At 51.0% G+C, this 26,658-nt stretch overlaps 12 protein-coding genes across 12 annotated transcripts; 5 read left to right on the top strand and 7 right to left on the bottom strand.

The window, feature by feature from the left end:
• Positions 1 to 764: 764 nt before the first annotated feature.
• On the bottom strand, positions 765 to 2,003 carry ASPZODRAFT_165577 (hypothetical protein). Its single transcript, XM_022726718.1, has 3 exons — positions 1,333 to 2,003; positions 1,020 to 1,279; positions 765 to 964 (listed from the first exon to the last, which is right to left on the bottom strand). The coding sequence occupies exons 1-3, from the start codon at positions 1,841 to 1,843 to the stop codon at positions 917 to 919; spliced, it is 819 nt and encodes a 272-aa protein (XP_022583270.1). The 5' UTR covers positions 1,844 to 2,003; the 3' UTR covers positions 765 to 916.
• Positions 2,004 to 2,843: 840 nt separating this feature from the next.
• Positions 2,844 to 4,054, bottom strand: ASPZODRAFT_114063 (hypothetical protein). The gene has a single exon (XM_022721075.1). The coding sequence runs from the start codon at positions 3,982 to 3,984 to the stop codon at positions 3,187 to 3,189; it is 798 nt and encodes a 265-aa protein (XP_022583269.1). The 5' UTR covers positions 3,985 to 4,054; the 3' UTR covers positions 2,844 to 3,186.
• A 330-nt stretch (positions 4,055 to 4,384) lies between these two features.
• ASPZODRAFT_130876 (hypothetical protein) lies at positions 4,385 to 5,952 on the bottom strand. Its single transcript, XM_022722620.1, has one exon. It carries the CDS (start codon positions 5,700 to 5,702, stop codon positions 4,881 to 4,883), a length of 822 nt encoding a protein of 273 aa, XP_022583268.1. The 5' UTR covers positions 5,703 to 5,952; the 3' UTR covers positions 4,385 to 4,880.
• A 65-nt stretch (positions 5,953 to 6,017) lies between these two features.
• On the top strand, positions 6,018 to 8,818 carry ASPZODRAFT_1667325 (hypothetical protein). The gene is made up of 4 exons (XM_022726778.1): positions 6,018 to 6,747; positions 6,821 to 7,592; positions 7,659 to 8,132; positions 8,214 to 8,818. The coding sequence occupies exons 1-4, from the start codon at positions 6,244 to 6,246 to the stop codon at positions 8,459 to 8,461; spliced, it is 1,998 nt and encodes a 665-aa protein (XP_022583267.1). The 5' UTR covers positions 6,018 to 6,243; the 3' UTR covers positions 8,462 to 8,818.
• A 1,277-nt stretch (positions 8,819 to 10,095) lies between these two features.
• Positions 10,096 to 12,353, top strand: ASPZODRAFT_141014 (hypothetical protein; the record flags this gene model as incomplete). The annotated part of the gene is made up of 4 exons (XM_022724709.1): positions 10,096 to 10,111; positions 10,180 to 10,385; positions 10,448 to 10,632; positions 10,703 to 12,353. 4 exons carry the CDS (start codon positions 10,096 to 10,098, stop codon positions 12,351 to 12,353), a joined length of 2,058 nt encoding a protein of 685 aa, XP_022583266.1.
• On the top strand, positions 12,154 to 12,894 carry ASPZODRAFT_1667725 (hypothetical protein). The gene is made up of 2 exons (XM_022726785.1): positions 12,154 to 12,155; positions 12,219 to 12,894. Exon 2 carries the CDS (start codon positions 12,446 to 12,448, stop codon positions 12,827 to 12,829), a length of 384 nt encoding a protein of 127 aa, XP_022583265.1. The 5' UTR covers positions 12,154 to 12,155; positions 12,219 to 12,445; the 3' UTR covers positions 12,830 to 12,894.
• A 2,788-nt stretch (positions 12,895 to 15,682) lies between these two features.
• ASPZODRAFT_14878 (hypothetical protein) lies at positions 15,683 to 16,155 on the top strand (the record flags this gene model as incomplete). Its single annotated transcript, XM_022725415.1, has 2 exons — positions 15,683 to 15,771; positions 15,870 to 16,155. 2 exons carry the CDS (start codon positions 15,683 to 15,685, stop codon positions 16,153 to 16,155), a joined length of 375 nt encoding a protein of 124 aa, XP_022583264.1.
• A 262-nt stretch (positions 16,156 to 16,417) lies between these two features.
• Positions 16,418 to 18,173, bottom strand: ASPZODRAFT_150923 (hypothetical protein; the record flags this gene model as incomplete). Its single annotated transcript, XM_022725684.1, has 6 exons — positions 16,418 to 17,009; positions 17,075 to 17,546; positions 17,615 to 17,656; positions 17,713 to 17,965; positions 18,018 to 18,092; positions 18,156 to 18,173. The coding sequence occupies 6 exons, from the start codon at positions 18,171 to 18,173 to the stop codon at positions 16,418 to 16,420; spliced, it is 1,452 nt and encodes a 483-aa protein (XP_022583263.1).
• A 608-nt stretch (positions 18,174 to 18,781) lies between these two features.
• ASPZODRAFT_1667690 (hypothetical protein) lies at positions 18,782 to 20,859 on the top strand. Its single transcript, XM_022726783.1, has 7 exons — positions 18,782 to 19,206; positions 19,283 to 19,944; positions 20,002 to 20,057; positions 20,110 to 20,158; positions 20,235 to 20,424; positions 20,489 to 20,592; positions 20,665 to 20,859. Exons 1-7 carry the CDS (start codon positions 19,072 to 19,074, stop codon positions 20,762 to 20,764), a joined length of 1,296 nt encoding a protein of 431 aa, XP_022583262.1. The 5' UTR covers positions 18,782 to 19,071; the 3' UTR covers positions 20,765 to 20,859.
• ASPZODRAFT_130868 (hypothetical protein) lies at positions 20,724 to 23,691 on the bottom strand. The gene is made up of 10 exons (XM_022722619.1): positions 23,452 to 23,691; positions 23,323 to 23,386; positions 22,326 to 23,268; positions 22,236 to 22,269; positions 22,077 to 22,188; positions 21,984 to 22,004; positions 21,599 to 21,933; positions 21,369 to 21,543; positions 21,008 to 21,317; positions 20,724 to 20,906 (listed from the first exon to the last, which is right to left on the bottom strand). The coding sequence occupies exons 1-10, from the start codon at positions 23,615 to 23,617 to the stop codon at positions 20,808 to 20,810; spliced, it is 2,259 nt and encodes a 752-aa protein (XP_022583261.1). The 5' UTR covers positions 23,618 to 23,691; the 3' UTR covers positions 20,724 to 20,807.
• A 198-nt stretch (positions 23,692 to 23,889) lies between these two features.
• On the bottom strand, positions 23,890 to 25,022 carry ASPZODRAFT_62603 (hypothetical protein; the record flags this gene model as incomplete). The annotated part of the gene is made up of 2 exons (XM_022729089.1): positions 23,890 to 24,633; positions 24,720 to 25,022. 2 exons carry the CDS (start codon positions 25,020 to 25,022, stop codon positions 23,890 to 23,892), a joined length of 1,047 nt encoding a protein of 348 aa, XP_022583260.1.
• A 545-nt stretch (positions 25,023 to 25,567) lies between these two features.
• On the bottom strand, positions 25,568 to 26,308 carry ASPZODRAFT_61894 (hypothetical protein; the record flags this gene model as incomplete). Its single annotated transcript, XM_022729024.1, has 1 exon — positions 25,568 to 26,308. The coding sequence occupies one exon, from the start codon at positions 26,306 to 26,308 to the stop codon at positions 25,568 to 25,570; it is 741 nt and encodes a 246-aa protein (XP_022583259.1).
• Between the last annotated feature and the right edge of the window lie 350 nt (positions 26,309 to 26,658).

The raw sequence follows: 26,658 nt of genomic DNA, 5'->3' as shown, positions 1-26,658 counted from the left end.
GATTAGTAGTATTATAACTCTTAATAAGATCCTAAATAAATTCTTTAATTATTAAATAATTTAAATAATATATCTTAATTAGTTTCCTAAAGTTATAAGAGGCCTAATAAACACCTATTTCTTTAATACTTATTAGAATAGTATAATAGAAATTATTTATATATACTTATAGTAATATAGATATCTTAACCTTACTTTAAATATTCTTATTAATTAATAGTGCCAGCTAGAGCTTTATATATTATAATATATAATCTTATTTATTAAATTTATAGAAATTCTCTACTAGTCTAGGTATATCTTTATAAATAATATTCTTTAAGTTATTAGCTTTAAGAACTTACTAGATATAGTCCTCCTAATATTTAATATTCTCTTTATCTTATAACTTCTTAATAGTATCTAGAATAAGCTAACTATCTATAATTTTAGTCGCCTAATTAATGCCTTTAATTATTAATATAGCTACTACTTATTAGGTGAACCTTTAATTAGTTCTATTCCTATTATATAGGCCTATTAATATCTAATTTATTAATTAGGTAGGTGTGGATTTTTTAAATTTAATTATTATTGGTCTTTTTTGAACATGTTTGGCCCTAGGGGAACTATTTATATTACTTATATTACTTATATCACCTATTATTTTGCAGATATTAATATCACTTAGATAAGATCTTAAATAAATAAGAATTTATTAAATATAGTATACTCTATCTTTTTAAATAATATGCTACCATGTTGGCCTAGTAGGCCTAGAAAAGGGAAGAGATGGCTAATGGTTGCTATTACTACTACAGCTCGGACGCGAAGCAGGTGGTTATGTGGTGTGGCCGCGCCAAACGAGGCGACGCTAAGCCTAATCAGGCACGCACCTCTGACATATTTTACTGCATCAGAAACCCCAATAGAGTAGCTAACTAATATGATCAAATAAACCTTGCTTAGGAGCAAGTACAGGACGCTGGGTGAGTAATATAAGCAGCTGCTCTGTTCTGTCCATACTTCGGGACACTTACATAGAGATTGCCCACCACTTTCGAGAAGGCCGAGTCGCCCTCTCCGTCTCCAGCCAGGTATGCCATATAGAGTAAGGCTTCGCGAACGCTGATTGTGGGACTCTGGCTGGATATAACTGGAAGAGACTGTATGTTATGGTGAATAACTGGGGATACTTCAAATGAATAGTCTCCTGTCCGCCGGATGCAGACTGTTTGCATATATGTAGACATAATTGCATACCGGCACCTACAGCTATCCATGTAATTTGTGATTTGCCCTATTTAGTTGCATTTAGCATCAAGCTTTTAAGTGGCCTCCACGGAAACATACCCCATAGTCTAGCGATTTTTTCGTCGTTGGTCGTTCGAACGCTCAAGTCCGTAGTCCAAGGAGTCTTGAACTCCCCTACCAGAACGGTCCGTGATCCTCCTTTAAGAAGAATGATGCCTGGAGAATCATCAACACTGCAGCCTCTTGGGCCGTTATTACCTAATTGATAATCCGCGAACTTGGGCAGTAGCAGTTTCTCGGCAACAGCGTTTACATTCATTGCTATGTTACTGACCCAACGGCCAGTAACACCAGCTTCGTTGCCGACGGGATAGGATTCCCGGCGATAGGCTACCTGAACACCGCCAACTGGTGGGAATTGACCAAGTACGTCAGAGCGACTGGTGTACCTGCGGACATCATTGCAAAAGTTTGGCCATGCCCTGACTTGAGATAGATGGATAAGGTTTTTGGCCTGTCTTGAGACGGTTGTTAGGTATCTATGGCCGATGTTCAAGTCAGGCAACCTCGCCCAGATCTTGTGGCGATCTTCATCGGTAATTGGATCCATCCTGGAAACTTAACGAGAAGAGAATGAGTAGATGGTAAGGGATGAGAAAGGGAGAATGATGAAGAACAACCATTTTGAAGATGGAAAGGCCTTTTATATTGCTCGAGTGTTGAGGCTATTCACTGCCTCAGGGTTGTTGAATAGCTAGAGTCAGTTGCGCAAGTAAACACCAGAGGAAGGACATTCAATAGGAAAAGCGAAGAGACCCAGAATCATCCTCACCCCAAGACCACCTGACCTCACCTGACTTCAGTCTTCACCTGACTGTCACCTGATAACTCTCCTTCTCTTCCTTCTCCTCATCTTCCTCTCCCCAATCTTCCTCCTCTACTTCCCCTTCTTGTCCAAATCTCCCTCGCCCATGGCGTCTACTGTGTCCCCAATTCTGGTCCCTCAAGTTCAGCCGCCTGCCACCGCATCTCTGCCCCCTCTCTTTTCTCCTGACAGCCGACCTCCTCGTCCTCCAGTTCTTCCCATTCTTTCTTTCCATTGGTCTGGCAGGTTCTGGAAAAGCTAGTGCATTGAGCTTGGCTGGACAGTGTATTTCTGGATCTGCACCATCTGACCCTCGCGTTTCTTGAAGAGCGTCCCATGGGGGAAGTCTGTAATGGGGGGGGGGGGGGTCATTCTTCTCCATGATATTAGTTCACTTATATTCCTTCATTCCCGATTCTATTAAATTGTTTCTTGGTCAACTTTGTCGTCATCAAGTGTTATCAATATGAATGTACTATCATTCTCGCCCAGACTCTGCCAAACTGCCATCCAAACACATTTCCTCTTTGAGTATTGAGGATAGATCCGTCGTAGTGGTTCTTATTTTCCGTCATATAAACGCAGCGAGTAGAGACATGATTTATACACTGCGCTCCCCCCAGATCATACCCTCATTCCTAGGTTAGTTCTTCTACAGTTTTTGCGTCGATCCCTGCATTCATTGCACGTCAAATGATGCTTATAAACCATGGCTTTGTAATGCAACTGTTTTAGATGATACTAGGTCTGGATCTTAATTGTAAGTAATTGTATTGTACATGGTGGTAGTGAAGCCACCACCTCCATTTTCCCTATAATATACACCCGGCTTTTCTTTCGTGGGTTCAAATACATATCGAAGAGAAGTCCTGTTTTCAGACTCCACAGGAAGAAGAAAGGAGAGTTTTCATCCAAGACACACTCACACACACAAAAAGAGAAAAGGAGAAAAACACAAACACAACGCCTGAGCTCCATGCTGAATGCAGAATCAAACCCTGATCGAAATATGCAGACGAGAGGCGATTCCCAAGGGAGAAGAAGAAGAAGAAGATACAAATGAGTGGCAGAGGTTAGACTGACTCCAATCAGCCGTCGTCTTCCTCCGCATGACTGCCGCTGCCGTGCAGCCAGACCCGTTTCCAGGGACCGTCGGGACCGAACGCCGCCTCGCGGTCCTGACGCATGCCCTCCAGCACACCAACAATCCCACCGTGACGCAGGCGCTCCAGAACGATATTCATCCCCTTTTTGCTGGAGAGAATGGCATCGCGGGTCCGGTTGAGCCCGATGAGCTCGATCGTGCGCTGCACGCCGGCCGTGGACAGCGAAGCGAAGAACCCGCGCTTCGGAGCTTCGTCCTCCGCCTTGGAAGACGGCGTGGCCGTCTCCGACCGGCTCCGCCCTCCCAGCAACTTACCCTGTCCAAACCGAGAACGGAAGGTGACCGTCGTCTTGACGTTGGTCCGTTCGTCGGCCCCCTGGGCTGCTGTTGTTGTTGTTCCCTCTCCCTCCAGCACCTCGCGCTGGTACCGCTGCTTCTCCACCACGCTGAGAATCCCCGTCCACTCCATATTGCGCGACTCAGTCTCCATCCAGCCCTCGCGGGCGTCAACGACAGTCGTCTCCAAAATGTAGCTTTGGCCGGAACTGTCGGACCCGCCAATCCCCTTGGGAAGCAGCTTGAGGATCCCGGCAGGCACCTTGGACTTCTTCAGGTGCAGCCGCGTCGTGTGCAACCGGCCCGTCTGCGGATCGACGTAGCGCTCAATCACATCCGTCGTCAGGACATGGCGAGAGTAGGGGTTCGGGTACCGGAGGAAATAGGCTAGCGAGACGGCGGGAAAGGAGTACTCATAGGTAGATATGTTCTCGAAGAATTTCATCGTCACAGCGTAAGAGGCATACAGTGAGTCCACACGGCGTGAGGTTTGTAATGGCGTGGGAAGATGGCAAAAAAAAGGAGACTTGGGGCTGGCTGGCAGTTCCGTTGACGGAGGTCGTCTGCTCTCTTCTTCTGCCCTTTCTTTCTTTCTGGGTTGGCCCGGACTAATCGGTACCGCCGGCTCCGAGATCCCCCATGTAGTACTGGAAAACTTCGAGGCTAGCCGTTTTAGGAACGCGGGGGTGTGATATGGTCACGTGGAAGTCTGTTTTCTGGCCAATCAGAGCTATTCTTTCTCAGGCTTATCCATGGCAATCGTCATCAGACGGTCATGAGGTGTCAGCTGGAGGCGACGAGCTTCCTATAGATTAAAATACCTATCAATTAGAATAGGTATGATTCTTTCACATACAACTATTTCTTCCTGAATGTATATGATAGGTGATGCCTTTCTCCTGTTTTCTGGATGGCTATTCTACAGTGAGTCTACACCTATGTAGTCCGGAGTAGAAGAATCAATACAGGGGAACCAAGTCCCTGGAGGTACCTCCGCTCCAGTGAGAGTTGCACCTTGAAGTGTGCTCAGGTAGTGAGATGGATATGTACAATCAGCTTGAAGATGGAGGACACATCAGAGACACCCAGGATGGGCAAACTCTGTTGACAAGTCCTGCATCCAAGACAGGTCGAATTGCCATGTCTAAATTCCGAGAGATCATCAGATCCAGCAAAACAAGGCGGCCAGAGATTTCCACCTTGCATGGCCAGCTTGAGTGGGTGAGGGTAAAAGACAGACTGCTGGTATCAACCTGCCAATGAATTGATACTGACTAGCTTCCAGCTAGCTGCATCAGAAGAGGATCTTTCAATTCTCCACATAGTCATACTAGACGACATTCATTTATGATGATCCTTCAGGACTATGACTCCCTGCAAGAAACCTCTGACTCCGTTGCTGAGCCAGCACGGCTCTCCATCAACCAGTTCGGATGCTAGGATTCTGTGCTCCGTGCAGAAGCCATTTTTCAGAGCATATCTCCTCGTTGTGCCCGCGTTGCCACCACTGGCCAGCGGCGGAGTGATCCATCGTGGAGTCAAGCCAACCTCGCTCTCCTGCCCAGACCCAGAATTCCGTGCTAGGAAGTATGGTGTAGTAATGCTTCCCTCCATTATTTCACCCTCTGGATTCACCATCAGCACCTCTGCGAGCTCTGCGGGAGAATCAATTCCCGTTCGCTGCCGGGCGGCAGTGTATCCATCCCGTGCAGTGGTTTTGTGCGTGGTGAACTCAGACGGGACTGTCGACGCAGAGTCCACGTAGACACGCCATATATCGTCTGGTGAGCTTAATCGATGGGGGAGAGATGGTATCGGAACGAGCAGGTTCGAAGGAGGCATCGGCGCGGTCGGATGCACCTCAACGACGCAGACCCCGTTGCAGTCGACCACAATCCGGAGCCGCCATGCTTTCGAAGTGTCTGGAATGTGGGTATCCAGCAATCTCGCAAGCGGGCCGGCATCTTGCTGTAAAAATTCAATCGCTTGGTCCCATCTGAATTCTCTGGCCGCGTTAAGCAGACGATCCCGGTGGTATTGCAGCAGGTAGTAGGGGGACTCGCGCGGGTCGGGGTAGGCGGTCGCTGGCTGCTCTGTCTCTGCAGGAAGAGCAGGATCGTAACGGAGCGAGGAGAAGATCTGGAATGCAGAGGTCGTGGACATTTTGTTGGCCGTCAGTTCTCTAATTAAAAAGTCCTGTGGTACGATATCCTCAACAGTGAGGTAGGACAGTCAGCCCAGTCAATGTGGCCAGCTTTACCAGACACCACAATCAACCACATTACAACATAGATCGAAAAGAACCCCAATCCAAGTAGTTTGAAACCCAAAGATAAATCAAATAACCTCGACGACCATCATCCATCCTGTTTGCCATCGAACCATTGACGATGTGGAGAAATCAAGCTGCTGGCCGTGATTGGCGCAGGACAGCTGAGCACATCTCGGCCGCCGGATAATCAAGGCTGGATAAGTTTTCACTGCTGGTCGCATCACCTCTCAACCCCCCCAGCATCCTCCAAGCGCCTACAGCGTCTGCTGTGCATCTCCAGACCGGTCTGATCTTCGTGTGAGCGTTATTGCGTATGCTCAATCGGGACTGCTCTTTCTGATTCCTGCGTGATTCGCGTTTACTGGCTGTCGCCGGCTCCTTCGTCCTGAACCCCCAAGCTCTCTCTCTCTCTCCCTCCCTAAGCACATCGTCATGTCGACCGAATTACCGGTGACGCTGCCGCCACAGAACGTGGTCCTCGACACATCGGCACTGCCTGCGTCGTCGTCAGCGTCGGTATGGGACCGCATCTCGAAGTGGGTGTCGGAGAACAAGGCCCTTGTTTATACCATTGCTGGAGTCGCGGTCGTGGTGACGAGCGCCGGCGTGGTGTACTATCTGTCGGACTCGAGCAAAGCCGGACAGCAACCACCTGCCACCGGAGAGAAGAAGAAGAGTAAGAAGGAGAGACGCAAGGAAAAGGAGCGCGAGAGGAAGAAGGCCGAGGAGGAAAAGAAGACCAAGGCTGCGTCGGTCGAAGACGGTACGTGGATGGGATTTGCACGCCCAAACAGGGCCAGAATTTCTTTTTTTCAATCTCTCCCCGAGCATGTAGAACTGATATCCAATCTAGAGTCCGCGGAGAAGAAGACCGAGAAGCCCGTTGAGGAGCTTCCGGATGTGGATGAGGCGACCGTGGGAGAATTGTCGGAAGAGGTGCGTTGAGCAAAGGGTTGGCTGATCAGCCAGCAAAAAAAATGCAATGGGACTGACCCTGGATTATGTGCAGACCCGAAAGGACTACGCTGCGAAGCTCAAGGCTGCTGGCAACAAGGCCTACGGCTCCAAGGACTACAACAAGGCCATTGAGCTGTACGGCAAAGCCATCATCTGCAAGCCCGACCCTGTCTTCTACTCCAACCGCGCCGCCTGCTACAATGTGTTGTCCGAATGGGAGAAGGTTGTGGAGGACACCAGTGCGGCCATTGCGATGGACAGTGAGTACGTCAAGGCCTTGAACCGGAGAGCGATTGCCTATGAGCACCTCGGAAAGTTCAGCGAGGCGCTGCTCGATTTCACCGCCAGCTGCATCCTCGACGGCTTCAGCAACGAAACCAGCCGAGTCGCCCTTGAGCGTTTGTTGAAGAAGGTCGCGGAGCAGAAGGCCAAGGCTATTCTCGAAGCTAAGGGTAAGAAGCTGCCGAGCCCGACCTTTGTGTCCAACTACCTCCAGAGCTTCCGCCCTCGTCCCATCCCGGAGGGCTTGGCCGAGTCCGCTGAACTGGGCGAGGACTCTGGAAAGGGACTGCTGCGCAAGGGTCTTCTCGCCATGGACAAGAAGACTGCCGAGGGTTACGATGAGGCGGCTGCTTCATTTGAGAAGGCCCTTGAAATCGGCGACCTCGGCGACTTTGAGGCCCTGGCCCTCAACCTGCGGGCCACTTTCACCTATCTCGAAGGCAATGCACAGGCTGCGCTGGCCGACCTCAACAAGAGTGTGGAGTTGCAGCCGTCGCTGGTCCAGAGCTACATCAAACGCGCCAGCTTGCACCTTGAGTTGGGTAAGTCCCACTTATATTCTTCCAATCTATTGTACTTTTTTCCTTCAGTATCTGACCCAGTCTTAGGTAACAAGGACTCCGCCGCGGATGACTTCGAGCTTGCTATTACCCACAACAAGGACGACCCTGATATCTACTACCACCGTGCCCAGCTTCACTTCATCCTCGGAGAATTCGCCGAGGCTGCCAAGGACTACCAAAAGTCGATTGACCTGGACCGCAGCTTCATCTACTCTCACATCCAGCTGGGAGTGACCCAGTACAAGATGGGCTCTGTTGCCTCGGCTATGGCCACCTTCAGACGGTCGGTCAAGAACTTCGAGGATGTGCCCGACGTTTACAACTACTACGGCGAGCTTCTCCTCGACCAGCAGAACTTCTCCGAGGCCATTGAGAAGTTCGACAAGGCTGTCGAGATGGAGAAGCAGAACAAGCCCATGGGTATCAATGTCCTGCCTCTGATCAACAAGGCCCTTGCGCTCTTCCAGTGGAAGCACGACTTCCAGGAGGCCGAGAACCTATGCCAGAAGGCGCTTATCAGTATGTTTGAGCCATTCATTAGTCTTTTCCTTTTTTCTTTCTTTTTCTTTTCCTTCTCCAGGATACTAATTAGCGATCTAGTTGACCCTGAGTGCGACATTGCTGTGGGCACTATGGCCCAGCTTCTCCTCCAGCAGGGCAAGGTCTCCCAGGCTCTCAAGTACTTCGAGCGGGCCGCCGAGTTGGCTCGTACTGAAGCCGAGATTGTCAACGCCATCTCATACGCCGAGGCCACCCGGACACAGCTCGAGGTCCAGGAGAAGTACCCGCAACTGGCTGCTCGCCTTCAAGGCATGGGCGCCGGTCTGGGTGGCCCTCCGGGTTTGTAAAAAAAAAAAAAAACAAACAAACTTGGAGCCACTCGCTCACCACCAGACCCAACCGTCTTTTTATTTTTGGAATAGAAACTCTCTTCTCTGATCGACTCGATGTCTCTACATCGGCGTCTGGGATCTGCGTTCTCCTTCTCTTTATTTTCCCCCTATCTCTTTTTTCCACCCGTCTTCGCCATGTCGCTTCTTTCTGAAAGCATGTGGACAACGAACCTACGCCTGTCTAATCAACACCACACCCTCTTGATTCCGGTCTCTTCTGATGTTCTCAGCGGCGCCTTGGGAACGGACTTCTTCTTGCCTGTGTAATTTTTTTTTTGTGTGTCCCATTTAATGCCCCTTTCGTTTTTCATTTCGAGTGTGCGACTCCCATCTTTCGTTTGATTTCCGCAACTTCAAAAAGGACTGTTGAACGTTTCCGCGTCCCCTTTTCCAACATGCTGGTTGGAGGTCGTTTTCTGCATAGGTAGGGACCATCTTGAACGAGTCGGGGAGGTATGGCATGGCACGGATGGACTCAATGTTGCATGTCTTTTTTTGATGATTCGACTGGCAGTGAAAGGGAGAGCCCCCGTGTACTATATTATAGGATAGCAATCCGAGGAGTATCGATGCGATCTAGACCCTCCCTTATGAATTATTTGATTCACTTGCCCTTTTTCCATGGATTCCTGACGAACAAGGCACAGCCTCGTCACATGAACTCGAGGGACAAACAGCGCAAACCCCCGCCCTGTTCCCGCCTATCAGTCGACTCCCGGATGCTGTAATGGACATTGCGTATCGCAGGCATCAGCGCCCCTTAGGTACCCTCAATCATCTGCTGAGACAAATCGAATCCAAATCTCTGCAACACTCACAGCTTTTTCTGTCTCCAGAAGATTTTTATCCTCATTTACTTCTGCCTTCATCTTCTCTCTTCCTTGAAAAAACCCCCGGGGCTTCCAACGGTGTGGGCTCCCCTTATCGCTCCACGAACGACGCTACAGTTATCGGTCACTCTATCGGCCTGTTGTACGCTGGTGGCCTTGTGCTGTCCAAGCCTGAGAGCCAGTTTACTTCCCCCCTTGAATCGGATATAATCGTCAAATCGTACCTATTTGTCTTTGCTACCCAATCCGAGGTGGCTGCAGTCCTGACCAGTCACTGAGAGGGCACCGTGGCAGGCAACCTGGAACTTACCTTAGGTAGGTACCTACTGGTACCTAACTAGCTGTCCGCCCACCTCTTGCTGAGAGGGAGGGAAAGTCTAGGTAACAACCGCTCCAACCACGGTTTATCATCTGGATTACCCCTCTTCAAGGTGCTCTTTCCATTGATATCGTCATCACTTGGTCGACTACAAGGTACTTCTTTCTCTTTTACTTCTGCCAGTACTAATCTGACCTGTCAATATAGGTAAGGACCCTCGGTAGGACCAGTACGCCCTTGAAACTGTACGACTACAAGGTAAGCATTTGCTTGTCTCATTTTGGACACATCTTGTCAAGTTCTCGCCTACAAAAGCAACCTTTGATGGGAGCCTCGAGTTGTTGCCACTTTTGCCACACCTTCCTGATATCTACACTCCTCAGAGACCTGCTCCTCTTCCTTGTTCCTTGACGGCGTCTTCGGTGATACGAGCGGCCATCATGGCAGACAAACAAGGTACGCGAAAGGCAATATTGTGCACAGTATTGCTTTGGTGGACTTGGCTGACCATCACCTGGGACTAGTTGTCATCACCCTCCACCCTCTTTTCAAGCCCGATCAGTTCCCCTTCCGCTCCCTCACCCTCTCGACCGACTGCAAATATGTCGATATCGGTCGGTCTTCGAAGCGCGAGGCCAAGAACCTGGTTCCTGCTCATCATAACGCATGGTTTGATTCTCGAGTGATGTCTCGGAAGCATGCACGATTGGGAACGTCCGCAAATATGGAGGTGTGTCTCTTCAGCTTCGTCCTTGGGGGCCGCTGTATGCTGATATTGGTTTGGTCTTGCAGTTTGTCTACATCCGCGATTATGAGTCCATGCATGGTACATATTTGAATGATATGAAGATCGCCAGTGGTCTAGATGTCCCGCTTGCAAGCGGCGACGTGCTGACATTCGGTACTGTTGTGACTCGTGGTGCAGATACATTTGAACCTCTCAAAGTTCGTTGCGAATGCCAGTGGTTCAAGGACAGGTAATAGCCTCCCCCCTTTAGCCTCTTATCTACCATTTTGCCTAGCAGCATTGACTGACTTGGTTGACAGCGACCCCAGACAGGATGGACCTCTCATCAAAAAAGCGATGAACAGCTTCTCTGTTCCTGATGATGACTCCGACAGCGATAGCGAAATCATGGACATCGAATCCACCTCAGTCCGTGCGAAATCGATCGGCATTGATGTCTTCCAGATCGAGAAATCAAGTTTTCCTACTGATCTAGAGTACCATGACCCTTTGGACCAAACCAGCCCAGCCACCTCTCTTCCCAATCAAGATGCAGCAGACGTCGGCGAGGCCCCTACGGGATCTTCCAAGGGAATGTTCAATGAGGTGCCGCAGGCATCATCCACTCATGGACAGGAGCAGATCACGGATGCTGAAGGGTCACAAAAGAGTCCAATTGTTGTTGATGGCGATCAACCACTTGTGACACCAAGATCGACCCCTCCCACAAATTCTGCAGAGGCTCAAACGCCCGATGAGCAAGTTTCAATTGCTGACAGTGAGGATGACTCGCAGGATGAGGGTGATTATATAATTTGGTGCCCTCCCCTTTCAGATGATGATGCCGAGTCGATGGCTTCAAGCAGCCCTTCCGAGGTTGCAGCCTACCCTCCGCCCTGCGTTGAACCTTACAGTGACGTCGAAAATGAGAGCAATTATTCCCATGACTCCAATGGTGGGAGTGAGCATTCAATCAAGGATCATTCTGCCTATCTCAAAGCAGGCGAAGAGCTCAAGGATTCTTCCACAAACGCAATAGAGCCTACAGTTCAGGTCGCTCAGTCACAGGCTCCTGTCTTCTGGCCAGTGCCAGGTTACAAGCCGGATCTTTCTCAGCCTCCTTGTGAAAGACCAGTAGAACCTCCTGTGCCTGGTGCTTCGAGCATCGGCCACTTCAAAACGGCGCTGGAAGAATGGGCGCCTCATCCGCAGAGTGCGGTTCCCTACGAGACAACATTTCCACCGCGGCAAAACCCAGTGCCCACCTACCACGATGGCCCATTCGTGGTCTCGGGCCTTTCTGCTCCTAATATGACCTGCACTGCTGGACCTTCAAGTATCGGCGATCCCTGGGCCGGAGACCTCACAAAGCATACCCAGAGATACGCCTGCGTTCGAAACAGCATGCCGTGTCTGTCTACATTCATATCACCAACCCACTCTCATGATACCACCACTCCCAGGGACAACAATGCCTCCCTTCCATCTGTCCAAGCCCCGAAAGTTCACACGCGAGTCTCAATTGCGGATATCCTTGATGCTACTGATCCGGAGCACACCGACCCTCCACGAGTCACGTTGAAGCGAAAGGCTCCCGAGATGGAGATGGATTCTATCATTTCTGCGCCCATTGAGTCCCAGGTGCACAGCGCCCCCGACAATGCCATGTCCATGTCCCAGGATGCGCAACCACAGAACATTTCCGGGCCTGTCGATCTATCGCAACTCAGCGCTATTTCCTCTACCGGAGATAAACCCTCTGCGAACGAAGAAGCTGAGGCCTCACAACCCCCCGTCAGCCCTCTTTCCCGGAGCGAAGAACCCCTGCGCAAAAAGGCAAGAGTTGAGAATGAAGCTCCTCATGCGAGGGGTTACATAAGTCATGCTGCCACTGCCTTGGTCGGTGCCGTGGTGGGTGGTCTCGGAACCATTGCTCTGCTGGCCTCCCTGCCTCCCGACTTCTTCAACTAGAGCGGCCAATAAACGAGTGTAGGGAGGGGGCTTGGGGGGGGGGGGGGGGATCTTCACATTGGGTGGTGTCCTGGAATGAATAGTCGGGTCGTATGGTTCATGTATGCTTGCTTTGCTTAAGGAGGAGCGAGGGATGCAGAGATTCAACTAGGCGCATAGGATTTCTTTTTTCGGACTGCAGATTGCAATGCCCAGACTTTTTGTCTTCTTTGTCCTTATTTTCCCCCTTCTTTCTGTCTTTAGCTTTATCCCCCTCCATCAGTTGCTATGTAGTAATGACTTACAATTCAGTTGGTCTCGCATCCTGTACGAGGGAAAATCACCACACATGTCGGAAAAGGGTCCCCCCAGCCTGCCCTGCAGTGTTCTACCTTCTTTCCACTGCTCCAAACCTTCCATTTTCCCAGTCCGTCACACTCGGAGGATGTTGTCAAACTCGGCCTACCCGGTTCTTTGGGTGTTGCGTTCAGCCCTAGCCCAAAGTCTCATGTGGGCTGCGGTGAAAGGGTCGAGGGAACGAAGGGGATTGATTTGAGGCAGTCCGGCGTCAGCTGATCAGACCCCGAGTCGGAGTCACTTTCCCCCCCTCGCCATCACGCAGACTGTCATCTCCTCTGTGTCACCGTTGCCTTCTTGTCAACCCTCATAGGGAAAAAGAACACATGACATACCGTATCTTCTTCATCATCGATCGGTTCAAGAATGCCCCTCGTACCGTAATGAGGCTGTTTGTTGCGGCGTTTTCCCCCCGGTCGTGCGAGCAGAGTTGGGAGAGGACAACCGTTGCCCATTGCTGACCACGAGCTGAAGGTCTTAACTCGATGAGAGGGTGCGGCCATTCCCGGGTTTGAGCTGAAACTCCCACTTTCCTGTGTGATTGCCGGCGGGTTCGTGCAGATGGCTTACATACAGTTTAGTCCTAGAACAGTCAACAAATGCGCGGCTGAGACGACACCTCCCTAGCCACACCAGAATGCTAGCTGTCCATCGTCCGCGTGCCAGGATAGAGAGTGATTGCCTCGTCTGCTACTGTCCCGTGATGGTAGCAGACTTGGGTGGAAACTTCCCCTTCCCCCCCTAGAGTGACATTCCTCGTCGGAGTCGTCGGAGTTGTTTCAGTTATACCAGACTAGGCTCTCGGCTTTCGCAAGATTTTGAACGTTATACCTCACCTTTCTTTGGCTGAAGCTGGTGCTACGATCGTTTCAATACTCCCTCATTGAGACCTGGATCCAAATGTTTCATATTCGTTTTCGCGGATATGATGGGCATGTGATCAAGTCTGCTCGTTGCCAGCTGGGTTCGGGCTGCAGGTGAATTTGTCATTTTGCAGGAGAAAAAAAGGTACTACTACTATTACTACCGAGCGGGAGGATTGAGACACGAGGTGTTCACGTAATTATTAATGGCATGCATGCGAATCAATCGAAGCTCGCGTGATTACCAATGGCTTCATATTATCCTCCATCAGTTTTTTTTTTTTTTTTTTGCCGGATCCTTGCATGAGTTAGATCCCATCTACTCCGTACCAAATGACTATCGCCAAAGCCTACCTTTTCTCCCTTTTCCCTCCCTTCGATGCTGATCAATTCTTTCCTTGTACCTCATGGTAAGTGGTGCTGACAGAGAGTTCATACAAAGGAGTGACTGACACATTATGATTGCAACGTTCCTCCAAGCGAGATTGCACTTCACATGAAAATACAATCATGATCCTTGCCTCCCTCGGCATTTCCATGTTTGAGGTGGGGAGACACTGTGGCTGTATTAGCGGTCCAAATCACAACAGATCAAGCTGCTCTTTTTTTATATCTACGTGAGGGCTTTCTAATTGGTGGTTTTGGGATCGGAGGTTCACAAGATTTCCGGAGAACCATTTACGTACTCCGGCCTTGACACAGAGTCGACGATCCAATGTCTCGCTCAGGTCTTGGTCTAAGTGATGAGGGATGAATTGACGAATGGCACCCGCATGCAACATGGACTAAATCTTGAAGGGCTCTAGCAGAGTTCCGGCAGCTCCTGCCATGGTCTGTTGTCTCTCATGCATCTGATCCGAGGAAAGTTGTTGGGGCTGTCTTTTTATTGGTCCCTTCCTTCGTCAATGGAACGTTTAGAATTGCCTCTTTGTAGGCTGCCTCTTCTGGCCCTCTTGCTGGCCATGATCTCATTATCGCATGTCCATTCTGCATCTACCCGTGGTTGACATCAACAGATCCCCAAGTCAGGATGGACCTGTAGCAATTGCTGCAGAAAGCAGTCGGACAGATGGTTCGTTTGCCTATCCCACCGATTGTTTTGGACACAGTAACACGACTTGCAGTGGCTGCCATGCTTTTGGAGTTATTTTCCGGTTTTAGGGCCGAGATGCTCCAGTAGCCAAGGCCCGGTTCATCCTTTCAACCATGCGAGCGAGTATGCAAGATACCGTCTAAAGGTCGAGGTTTTGGCCCTTCTTGGTTGTTTCAGGATGAGGTAACAGCCGTCATGTCAGAGAATAGAAACGCCAGGACCAGTGACTCGCGAGTTGCCTGGATCGATAGTACCGTACCTGGAGGAGATGGCCTTATTTTCCTTGGCTTCCTTTTCTTTTTTTCCCCCCTTTCGGAAACTAAGCTGTCGGTGGACCTGGTCTATTGCCTAGCTATCCCATCTCAAGGCATTCCAGCTGCTGCTGCTTACCCGGAGCCTGCGTACCAACCTGCAAGGCTGAGTCCGGAACCAGGACAGAAGGAGGCTTTGCCTATGGGGGGTCCGTACTTTCGGAACACCACTGTCCTACTGATCTAATGCCCGGATAAGAGTAAAATTCGGCTGTGCCGATTATTCAGATCCAGGAGACCTTGACCAGCGAATGCCGGGCTGTTCACCGAGCGCTGTCATCAGTGACACGGGCCAGAACAATATCTCATTCGTCGCGCGCTCATGGGGAAAATAAATCACCGTTTGGGCTGGGACAAGGAGCTACCTTGCTTCAAACAATCACCAACCATGAATCCCCGCGAGTAATGTTGGCGATTTCGTACATACGAGCCTTTTTATCCACTCCGCTGCGCCGCAACGCAGAAACCACGCCCTGATAGCTTGCGCATAACGTTCGTCATGTACGGAGCACCGGCAGAGCTTATTTATCCATCTCTTCTCCCTCTCTCTCTCTTGATATATGTATATATAGACCATAGAGAGCTCCGTCTCCAGGTGGCATCTCTTTAACAAAGACTGGACATCTCTCTCTCTCTCTCTCTCTCTCTCCTCTCTCTCTTCTAAAGACACACCTGCAGTGCACTCGATTGATCTCTATACCTTCCTGCCCGTGACTCGCTGTCGACATGAGCGCTCTCAACCCATTGCCAATGCTTCAGTTGGATCCCGAACACACATCATGTATCGGAGGACGGACTGTCATGACCTGTCGAATGTGTGCAGGTAATGCACCTAGGTAGGGTACACATCAATCCGTCGGGGAAGTGACTCGCCTCGCTGAATCCTCTGTTTTTTTTTTTTTTTTTTCTCCAGAGACTCGATTTGCGGGACCTGCGCTGGCCGCGGCTTCAACATCTACATCTGTTCTCACTGCCACCCTGCTGCTGCGGCGGCGGCCGTGGCTGCGCGAACGGCAGCCTCCTCGGTTCTCTCCACGCCTGCATCGTCTATGCCTTCATCGCCGGCCTCTCTGAGCCGGAGCTCGTCGACGTCGATCTCTCCGTACCACAATTCAAGGCCGGCCGGGCCGTTTCGACGAATTGAGAATGGCGACGGGCCTGGCGGCGGGAGGATCGAGACTCGGCCGCGAAATCAATAAATTTGATGGGTGTATGGGGTTTCTTTTTATTTTTCTGTTTGACGGTCTTTGAATTCCAAATCTGTGGCGTTGATTTACTCTCCCTGGAGGATGATGGATATATAAAACTTGGAATAGTTATTAATAAATGTGCAACTTGCTCCGGTCTCTACATATTTCTGTATCATACTAACCCAACTACTGAGAGCACACTGAGTTTCATAGTATTGGTAACAGAATCATTGAACATATAGATAGAAAGAAAGTCGTCTTGACAAAATACCTATTTATCAAACATGCCCATCATCCGTGACCGAATGGACGGTCCAGCAAAATACAAAGGCAACGCAAGGAGAAGCACCGCCCACTCAATGCCAGCCATCTCGTAGAACATGCGGCCCACGCCATGGGATTCCATCCAGGGGACAGCGCCCTTGGCTAGCCCGAAGGCGACGATATTCTTCGACGCGTTGACGAGGACGAGGGCTTCGCCGCTGACGGCCGGGTATGCGTCGACCACGTACGCGAGCATGACGGCGGGGACGAGCGCCAGGGCGGCGGTGGACATGGCGACACCCACGGCGAGACGGAGGTACGACTCCTCGCGGGCCATGGTGTATCCGAAGACGACCAGACCGGCGGGGCAGATCAAAAAGGGCACAAGGAGGGCGGGCAGGCGGTGTTCGGGCTTGTGGACGCCGTTGTTGCGGGAGCGTAGCATGCGGGAAAGCAGGTCAGTCAGCGGGCCGGCAATGGGCCAGGCGATCAGGATGCCGATGAAGCTGGTGAAGGTGAAGAGGCCGATGTCTGCGGCGGAGAAGAGGTAGGGAGGGGGGGAGAGGAGGTCGGCGAGAAGGGTGGAAATCGCGACGGTTCTAGTTTATTAGCAAGAAGAACACCTGATGATATTAAACAGAGGAGAGACGGTAATGATGCTCACCCCCCTAATACAACTCCATACATGATGGAGGCAAGAAGAACCCCAGGAATGATCAACAGGGGAAGAGGTAAGACGAAGAGAGTAGCAAAGTGCCTGAACACGCCCTTTTCCTTGGCAGCCCTGGACAAGCTGACGGTGTAGAGACTTTTCCAGTGCGAGACGGAGCCATCTAAGGCCATCGCCGATGCCTGAGTCCTCTCGACGTGGGCGTATGTATCCTTTTCGCGATCGGCATCTCCCTCTTGTAGCATGGTGGTCTCGTCAACGTCAGGCTCGTACAGGGTCTCCGGGAGGAAGAATATCGTGGTCAAGAGATTCGCTCCTGTGAGGATGCTGCAGAGGTAAAAGAACCACCGCCAGCCACGCGCGGTGACGAGGTATCCCGCTATCATGGGGCCGACCTGGGATCCGGCGGAGAGAAACGCGGCAAAGACGGCCATGGCGCTGGCGTAGTGACGTTCATAGAAGAGATCTACAGCGTGAGCAGAAAAGAAAGGAGAAATGGGTAGAAAGAGAAGTGGTTGATTGGGTTCAAGATACCTGCTAGAATACTGGGTCCTAGAGACTCAATCGAACCATAGCCTATAAAAGGGTTAGTCAAGAAGAGAGACAGAAAAGAGAGATGGCTCAAAGCATACCAACAGAGGCAAACACCCTCGAGGCAAGCAAGCTGTTGTATCCTGGCGCCACCGCACTCCAGATCGTTCCCCCAAGGAACATGGCCATCGAGACCAAGACAACGGGCCGTTTGCCAAAGCACAGCGCACAAGGCATCCAGAACAGATTGGCCAGTCCCATCGAGAGGACTGACCAGGTGACAAGACCGGATAGTTTGGCATAGCTCACCTCCAAGTCTTCGGCCAGAGAGCTAAACGCCGTTGCCAGGCCGGCCTGTGATATCAGAGACACACACATTACTATAAGAAGGAAAGAAAAAACATACAGAATACATGTTGCCCATGAAGACAAACATATTAACTGTCAAGACGGCGCCATATCGCACACTCCGGGGTAGTTGCTAGCAAACAGTCAGCAAGCTGACTATAGAACTACCTTAGGTACTGTGTAGGATGATGCCTACCCGGGGATCGACAGTCATGTTTGAAAAGAATAATAATAATATTAGACACAGCAAGGACCAAGTACTATCTGGGGGAAGAAGATCGTATGATTCTGGGGAAACCCACTCCGGGGAGGGTGGAGGGATCTTCATAAGAGGGACTTCAGTGCCGTAAAGGCTGGACTAGCAGGCATGTCGAGGGATGGTATAGCTATCGGGATATCCGCTGATCTTCTTGCCAGTATACCTTAGTCTGAGAGTTATGGTTGAGTGTCTATGAGACTCTATTCAGAGACTCTATTCATTTCATTTAGGACCTATATCTGTCATTTACTGGTATACCATCACAGTACTTGATCATTTAAGAAGGATTCATGAATATTTACAGTCCTTCAATGATATCTTTTGGGGGGATTCCCCCAGACCGGAGATATTAGTAACATTGGAGTACCCCAGGTTTAAGACATACAAGTGGGGATCCCACTGGACATTTGATTAGTGAAAGACGTACTTCGTAAGTAGCCTATCCGATATTCAGATAGGTAATCACTAGACACACAGTCACTAGACGACCCCAACTCCGTCATACTCTGCAGAGTCCATTCTCCGCAGTCGGTTAGAAGTGGATGTGGATAATCCAAGTGGACGGTCGTTTGGCGATGCTGGAAGTCCCGAGATGGAATCCGGAATGTCCCATGTATTCGGCTTCTCCGACTCCCCCCTTCCCCCGCCCTCCGATGGATTACCCTATTGGGGGTGGAGCTCTGGTCGTGAATTAATCGTCGTAATGGCTAGAGTGACCGGGATCAAAGCTGCAGGAGGAGTGGCGGAGCTTTTGGCGTTTTCTTCGTGTTGCATTTCTCAGAAAGAACGCATATACACAAAAATTGAACCTCTCTGTTGAAGTAACTTGGAAGAAGTAGAGAACTTGTGCAAAATGTCCATACCTGAAGAGGCCCGACTGCATATTGTTGTCGTTGGAGCAGGTCTTGGTGGCATTGCGGCTGCGATCTCGTGTGCGACGTCCGGACACACCGTCGAGGTGATTGAGCAGGCAAGAGAGTTGGCCGAGGTGAGTGACATTGAAGAGAGATTTTTTCTCTCTTTTGTACCAGTTCCGGTTATAAACCAGATACTAATTGAAGTAGGTCGGTGCAGGGCTACAGATCACTCCGAATGCCTCCCGTCTGCTTCGACACTGGCAGCTCCCCGACTCGATATGGGAGGCTGCCGCCGAGCCGACGATGGTGACGGTGCATCGGTACTCGGGCGAGATCCTGGCTCACGAAGACGAGTTCGACAAGAAGATCCAGGCCAAGTATGGGGCGCCGTTCGTCGACCTGCACCGCGTCGATCTGCAGCAGGCGCTCTTCGCGCGCGCCAAGGACCTCGGGGTCGTCTTCCACTTCAGCCAGCGAGTCGAGTCGGTCGAGTCCGAGACAACAACCGTCCGCACAGTGAACGGATCACAGTACAGCGGCGACCTGATCATCGCGGCAGACGGGCTCTGGTCCCGGTGCCGCGAGAGTCTGCTGGGCCGCAGGGACGAGCCGCTGCCCACGGGCGACCTGGCATATCGCATCGTGCTGACCGCCGACCAGGTCGCCGACCCGGAGCTCAGGGCGCTGGTCGAGAACCCGCAGGTGCATTTCTGGGCAGGCCCATCTGCTCACGCCGTCTCCTACTCTCTTCGGGCTGGCAAGATGTTCAACGTCGTGCTTCTCGTCCCTGATAACCTGCCCGCAGGGGTGTCGAGACAGGCCGGGTCGGTGGAAGAGATGCGTCAACTTTTTGCCAATTGGGATCCTATGTGAGTCTCAAGCAGTGATCGTCTTTCCATCTTCAGCTTCATCTAATCATGCAATAGACTCAACAAGTTCCTAAGTTACGTCGACACCGTCGACAAGTGGAAGCTGATGCACCGTGGGTAATCCTGCACCTTCTTTTCAACATTCAGACAAACTCACCTCTATAGATGCCGAAATGGACCGCTGGGTCAACGAGGCCTCAAATATGGTCTTCCTGTAAGCGTTCTTCAAGTTTCGTTCCGTTTCTTTTTCTTTTTTTTCTTTCTTTTTTTTCCCCTCTGCTGATTTCCAGTGGCGACGCATGCCACCCCATGCTCCCCTACCTCGCTCAGGGCGCCAATTCCTCTCTCGAAGACGGTGCCGTGCTAGGATTACTCCTCGGTAAGATGAAAGACAAGTCTCAGCTGCCTGGAATCCTCCGTCTGTATGAGAGTCTTCGTAAATCAAGAGGGGAAGCTATCGTGCGCGAAGCCTTCAAGCAGGTCAGCAGAACCCCCAGAACTTCATTCACTCAATGGATACTGAAGAATACTGACTATTTCCCAGAGACACGACTTCCACATGCCCGATGGCGAAGAGCAGATCAAGCGAGACCAAGTCTTCCTCTCGCAGTTGGGCAAGGAGATCAAGGGGGCGTTTCCCAGCAGGTGGTAAGAGACACTCGCAATTCCCATCGCCATCACCGGTGACTGTTTTGAGGTATTCACGTGCTCACTACTCAGGACATGCCCCGAAGTTCAGCCGTGGCTGTACGGCTACGATGCGGTTGCAGAGGTTGAGAAGGCCGTGGAAGAGAATCCGGCTTTATTTTTTATAGAATAATAGTTATTATAACTAGCTAGAGAAGTACAGATGATGAATGGTATCATGGATTGTCCAGCACAGGAAGGCCCTGGAGATCATCGAACAGTCTTGCGATCCCATCAAACGAGGAATCAGGGAACCCAAATCCATACGCCCATTCCTTATTGATCAGTAAGATAGAACATAATAGACGGGGGGTTGGAGTAGTTAGGTGAGAATAACGAATGGAACTGGTGGGATAAGAAAAATATGAAGACTCACCGGCAAGTCAAACACAGGGGCAGCCGGTTCCTGTCCCTCTGCAGTGATACGCGGCGGTACAATATCATGGTGGGTATGACTATGATACTGACTATCATCATCAACAGTGGGATGCTGGAATTCAGTCAGGTAGTGTTTGATGATCTCGACGGATTTGCGGGCCACGACGGACTCCTCCATCGCGTCAAGGATGTCGACGGCCATCTCGATGGAGCGCAGGAAGGGGGCTGTCTCGTCGCAGACTCCCAGTTTCGAAATGGGGAGGAGGAGTGTTGATGTTGCGAACATGACGTATGTAGTATTGTACCACCTAAGCATGATTAATATAAAGAAGAGAAGAAGAGAAGAAAGAAGAACTTGCCAGCAGCGAAAAAAAGTATGGATGCGGTAGATGTCGTAGATGACCTCGATGGTCTTCATCGCCGCATCTAGGCATTTGGAGATTGTCTCCTCGAGTTCGACGGGTGTGTGTCGTAGTTTTCGAGAAAAGTAGCTCAAGAAGGGCCGGAAGAGGAGCATTTTCACATTATAATATCCTTCCAGTTGATCTTCGTTAGTTCTCCCTCTCTCTATCTCTATTGATATACTTACGGATCCCTAATACGAGTCGCTGCCGTCGAGCCCATTTCGGATCTCGCAGGGCATCACGAGAGAGCCGGAGGTGGAGAATATCCGGCTTCAGCCTGTCGGGCAGTCTGACTAGCCACTGGTCCATCTCCTCTTCAATCTGCAGGGCCAGCTGCAGCTTCTCATGCAGGGCAATCCGCGAGTGGTAGACCTGCACCGAGACCCGGCGGATGATCTGGGCAAAGTCGACCATCCATGGGATGATGGCGTACTCGGAATTGTCTCGCGCTGGGAGAGCTCGATTGTGATACTCGTCCATGCCTAGTGTATCGGGGCGTCCAACGGAGAAGCTCATTTCTCTGATTGGATCTTAGCAGTTGTTAGCAGCTGTTAGGAAGAGAGATCCTACATTTCTAGTGAGAATAGTCCCCTAATGAAATGATTAGCATGCCAATATACAGTCTCTCGATATTGATATATCAATACACGTGAAATCTCTTACCACCAGGTCTTGGAGATCCACCCCGAGCGCTGATCTTTGGGATTCCGGATCTCACGGTTGAATCCAGCAGAGAGACACGTGCGTACGGCCAGCCCAAGGTACATATAAGCCACTAGAGATGTCAATGAGAACCTCCAAGTGAAGAAGAAAAAAACCCACAGTTAGGATTCAGCTCATTCTGGCATATTTTGGCCTAGAAAATCGTTAATAGTGATGTTAAAACGATGTAAGAGAAGAGGGGGGGGGGACCATTAGATATAAACACTGGACCGTCTCCAGGTCGTTCGAGAAGCGTAAATAATCGAGATACAGCTGCGCCTCCGCAAAGAGCTTGCGACTCCATTCGAAGCGACCCAGCCCTGCGATCTTCTCCTCGTCCCAGACCCGCACAAGAGCCCCGAAAGAGAGCACGCTCAGGTACAGAGCCACGAAGCTGGCGTCCGGCCGCTGCGAGTGGTTGAACCACAAGCCATGTGCGCGCAGCAGGAAATCCTCCTTGTCGATAAGCGGATGGATGAAATGGATGTTCTCGAAATAGCCGTTCATAAAGACATGGGCCTGTTCAAAGTAGTAGTTCTGATCGTGAGAGACACCGGCAGTAGCAGTAGCAGCCCGGCCGGGAGCATCAACCGTGTTCGACGGCGAGAATGCCGGGTTATGCAGCGTTGAAATCAGCGAGTACGATGCAGCTGAGGTCTCAGGCGCGGCGGTGTTGATATTGATGCTGGTGCCATTTCCAGGGCCAGGGCCAGTGCCGGCACCAGCGCCAGTATTCCAAAGTGCTCCTCCTCCGCTATTGTTAGGAGGTTGTTTCGGCTCGCGCGACCGTTGCAGATGGCCCAAAAACGCAGCAGACGACGTACTCCCATGGAACTCGATCCCGTTTGTGTGATGATTCAGCTCGCTAAGCTCGTCGGTGATCGCATCCGTCGTCGATTCGACCGGCTGCTCGCGGGGCGTCGTCGAGTCGGTCCTCAGCAGCGAGGTTGGCGTCGCCTCCACGCCAGCCGGAACAGTCGCTTCCGCCTGTGAGATGGAAGTCGAGGTGTAGGAGACAGCGTTGTGGGTATACGTAGCAGGAGGGGTGGTGGTTGTTGTTGTCGTTGTTTTGGTGGTGGTGGTTTCGTCCGGTCCGGCGGTTCGAAGTTTGGCATTGAGTTCATCGACTTTTCTTTCCAGATCGACCACATAGCTGGTCTGTCAGCTTGATGTTTTTTCATATTATCAGTTATTCTTCGAAGCTTACCTTGCAGATCGAGTGCTCTCCCATTGCCGATAGTTACCCTGGTAAATACAGTCGATCTTGCTTTCTACCCACCCTCAGCACCAAGGACAGGGATTCTATATAGAAGAAACGTAAATGAAGGCAACCCACTCTTGCATTGGGAACAAGGATACAGCTCGTCGCATTTATACTTCTTCAGCCGGCATCGATCGCACGCCTGGGCTGCGCGTGGCCGTTTCGCTCGTCGCGGCGTCGACTCATCCGCACCAGCACCGGCATTCAGCCCTGCAGGCGACGTTTGGGTCTGTTGTCGCATCATCCATTCATAGAAACATGCAGAAATCAATATATATATATAAATAAACGTCCTTCTTTTCCTCCCCGGTCAGTATGTGACAGTGTGATTTCCTTGCCACTGGGCGGGATTTCCGAGGAAATTAATCAAGCTCGCACGTGACGACCCCGTGGGGGATCAGCCTACCAGGATAAATCGTTATCGCACGTGGTCCTTACAGCTAAAGAATGATAGTAGGTAGGTAGATTCCATTTATTCTCATGAAACAGTTATACTATTATTATTCATATTCATTATAAATCAATTTGAAGCCTGATGCTTGATGCTGCTGCTGCCACTCCCTCCCGGCTCCATTCCGGCATCTTGTCCGGCAAAACGACACCCTTGTACGGCTGCCCCACCCGGTGAATCAGCGCCTCGATCCCATCGCCGTCCGTAAAGGACCAGACGCGTACGTATTTGCTGTCAAAGCGGAGAGCAAACGGCTGCCCTGCGGGGATGACGACCGTTTCGCCCTCGCGGACCACAGCGTCCGCTAGGCCCTTGAGACGGACAGTCAAGGTGCCCTCCTGCACGGAGAGGCAGTGGTCTACGGCCTCGAACGTCATGAAGCTGGATAATATCGACTCGCGGCCGTAGTCGCTGGATGACTCGATGCTGGAGATGGCGCAGACGTTGTTGCTCTGGGTCGTCGTGATAAATGGCCGCGACATGACCCCCCCACACATCCATTTGGGCCCCGTGTTCGACCGCAGATAGTAGCCCTGTTGGGACTCCGGCAGTTTCTCGTCGTCAGCGTCCCATTCTCCCAGCGCGGGGGGTTGGTAGTGCGGCTGGAACACCACATCAAACTGTTCCTTGGCGGCCATCACCTTTGGGATCAGAATGGACTTGAGATCCCGGTTATCGTCCTCCGGTAGAACCAGTCCGTCGTACGGCTCTGAGACATAGCGGAAGAAGTCGATCCAGTCGCCGGGGGTGATAAGACCAAAGGTTTCAGTGTGAGGCCCGATCATTTCGGGGTTGTGAACGACTTTCTGCGACAGGACCGAATTTGTCAGGATGCTAAATTATTGACAAAAAAAAAAAAAAAGAAGAAGAAACAGTAAAAGGAATAACTTACAGGAGGGACATATGCAAAGTCACCAGGACCCATGATTCGGCACTTGTCACCATTCCACAGCTTCAAGTAGCCCTTTGTCACTAGGAAAACATCGTGTGCGTGGTTATGGTAATGGAAGCCAGGCGCGTCGGAGAGGACTGCGGCACTCTGGAAAACGGCCATCAAGCCATTGGTTTGTTTCGAGGAGGCGAGAATACGGAAAACACCTTTGCTGCCGGGAATGGTGATCCGCTCACCTTCGAGCTGGGGGATGCCATAAGGAACCCGCTCTGCGGGGGGCTGTTTACTCCAGCATAGAGTCATGATGGCTGATGTGTAGTGAGGTGTGGATTTTTAGAGCAGAAAAAAAAAAAAGAAGAAATGAAGAAATGGGAAATGAAAAAATAGTTGTGCTCTCGAATCGAAAGAGAAAAGAAGAGGGTTGATATACGCCAGAGACGGTCAAATGGCCTTTGAGGGACTCAAAATGAAATCCCGCGCCCCTCATCCGATATCCCCAAAGTGGACGGCCCCTGCAGAACCCCAGATTTCCACGGCATTTGGCCAGGTCGGATGATCCGCAATCATGAGGGTGTCGGATTATCCGATGTGGAGTGTCAGGAAGCGAGTGTGTCCGGGGTAACAGTCAACTAACCCGTACATCATACAGGGTATCCTCAGTGGGTCAAGCATGCGTATGCCTGTCTTTACACGGAGACCTCGGTGAATCTTTTGGTAATCGCGTTCAAACTCGGGGTGAAGCTTTGCCGGCTGGCTGACTCATATACCACGAGTAGACTAGAGTAGAGCAGGACAGACTGCACTGGAATGAAATGGCAATTGCATTTCACATCGCCTGCTCATCTCCATTAGTCCTGTTGCAGTAGTAGCTCACTTACAGTGACTATTCGATATCCTTGCCGTTGGATTTCTGGGATTACATGCCTCAGCATCGGCGCAGTCCAGCTCCGTCGATCATGGCAGATGATAATGGCCCCGGGTCGCAGCATGCTCAGCACATGATATGCATTGACTTTCCAGTAGGGGATCTGCGCATCATGCGGATATATACCGCCGAGGACCAGACGGTAGTCTAGCCCCGCAAGTAATTGGCGCATTCGAGTACTGAAGAATCCGGATCCGGGTCGAAACAGGTTCAGAGGCGGGTTCAAGTCCACATCCCGGTATATCTCACGGATACGCTGCTGCACGTCCAAGACCTGTTCCTGAAGGACAGGGTTGCTCAGCGACCGTGACGGTTCATCCTCCATAGCGTGGTTCCCCAGTTCGTTGGCCTCTCGCACAGCTCTTCTCAGCACCTCCTCGCGGCCTACTATCTGAGACCCAATGACAAAAAACGTTGCCGTCACTTGGTGGGCTCGCAAAATAGCCAAGATGTCGGACGTGTATTCCGACGGGGCGTCGTCGATGGTGAGAGCAACCACCTTCTTCCTTGTGGGCACCTCCCAAAGCACGTCGGGCCACCGTCGTTGGAAATACCGGACCAAAAATGCCGGCGGCTTATAGACCACGTAGAGAGTAAGAATCAGAGACCCCATGATGGCTATCAGAAGCCACAGGGCGCGATTGTAGACGTCGCTGCTGCTCATTGTCTCTGCCGTCCTTCTTTCCGACAGGAAATCCATCTAGTTCTGATCAATAAATCAGTAAAAACGGTGTGAATACACCCGTAGCACACCCCATTCACTCGAATATACCTCCCTAGGCCAAGAACGAGACAAATAAGTGTGAGAAGCAGCTCTTGGGAAAGTGCGTGAAGTCGCTTGTTGTTGTTGACAGCCTGGTCAGGAAACAGCCAATCAGAGGGCTGTAGACGCTATATCACGTGCTGTCCAGAACGGGTCTAGCTTTCTGGCCTGAGGCCGCCAATTCCCCTCCTGCTCCTTCGCGTTGAAACGTCGAAGAAGGTTGCAGAAGCCGCACGACAGCCCAGATGGCT

The sequence above is a fragment of the Penicilliopsis zonata genome (genome assembly GCF_001890105.1).
Source record: "Penicilliopsis zonata CBS 506.65 unplaced genomic scaffold ASPZOscaffold_4, whole genome shotgun sequence".
Taxonomy (NCBI): domain Eukaryota; kingdom Fungi; phylum Ascomycota; class Eurotiomycetes; order Eurotiales; family Aspergillaceae; genus Penicilliopsis; species Penicilliopsis zonata.
Note: the sequence above shows the minus strand (reverse complement) of the source record. Positions and strands in the feature narration are given on the sequence as shown.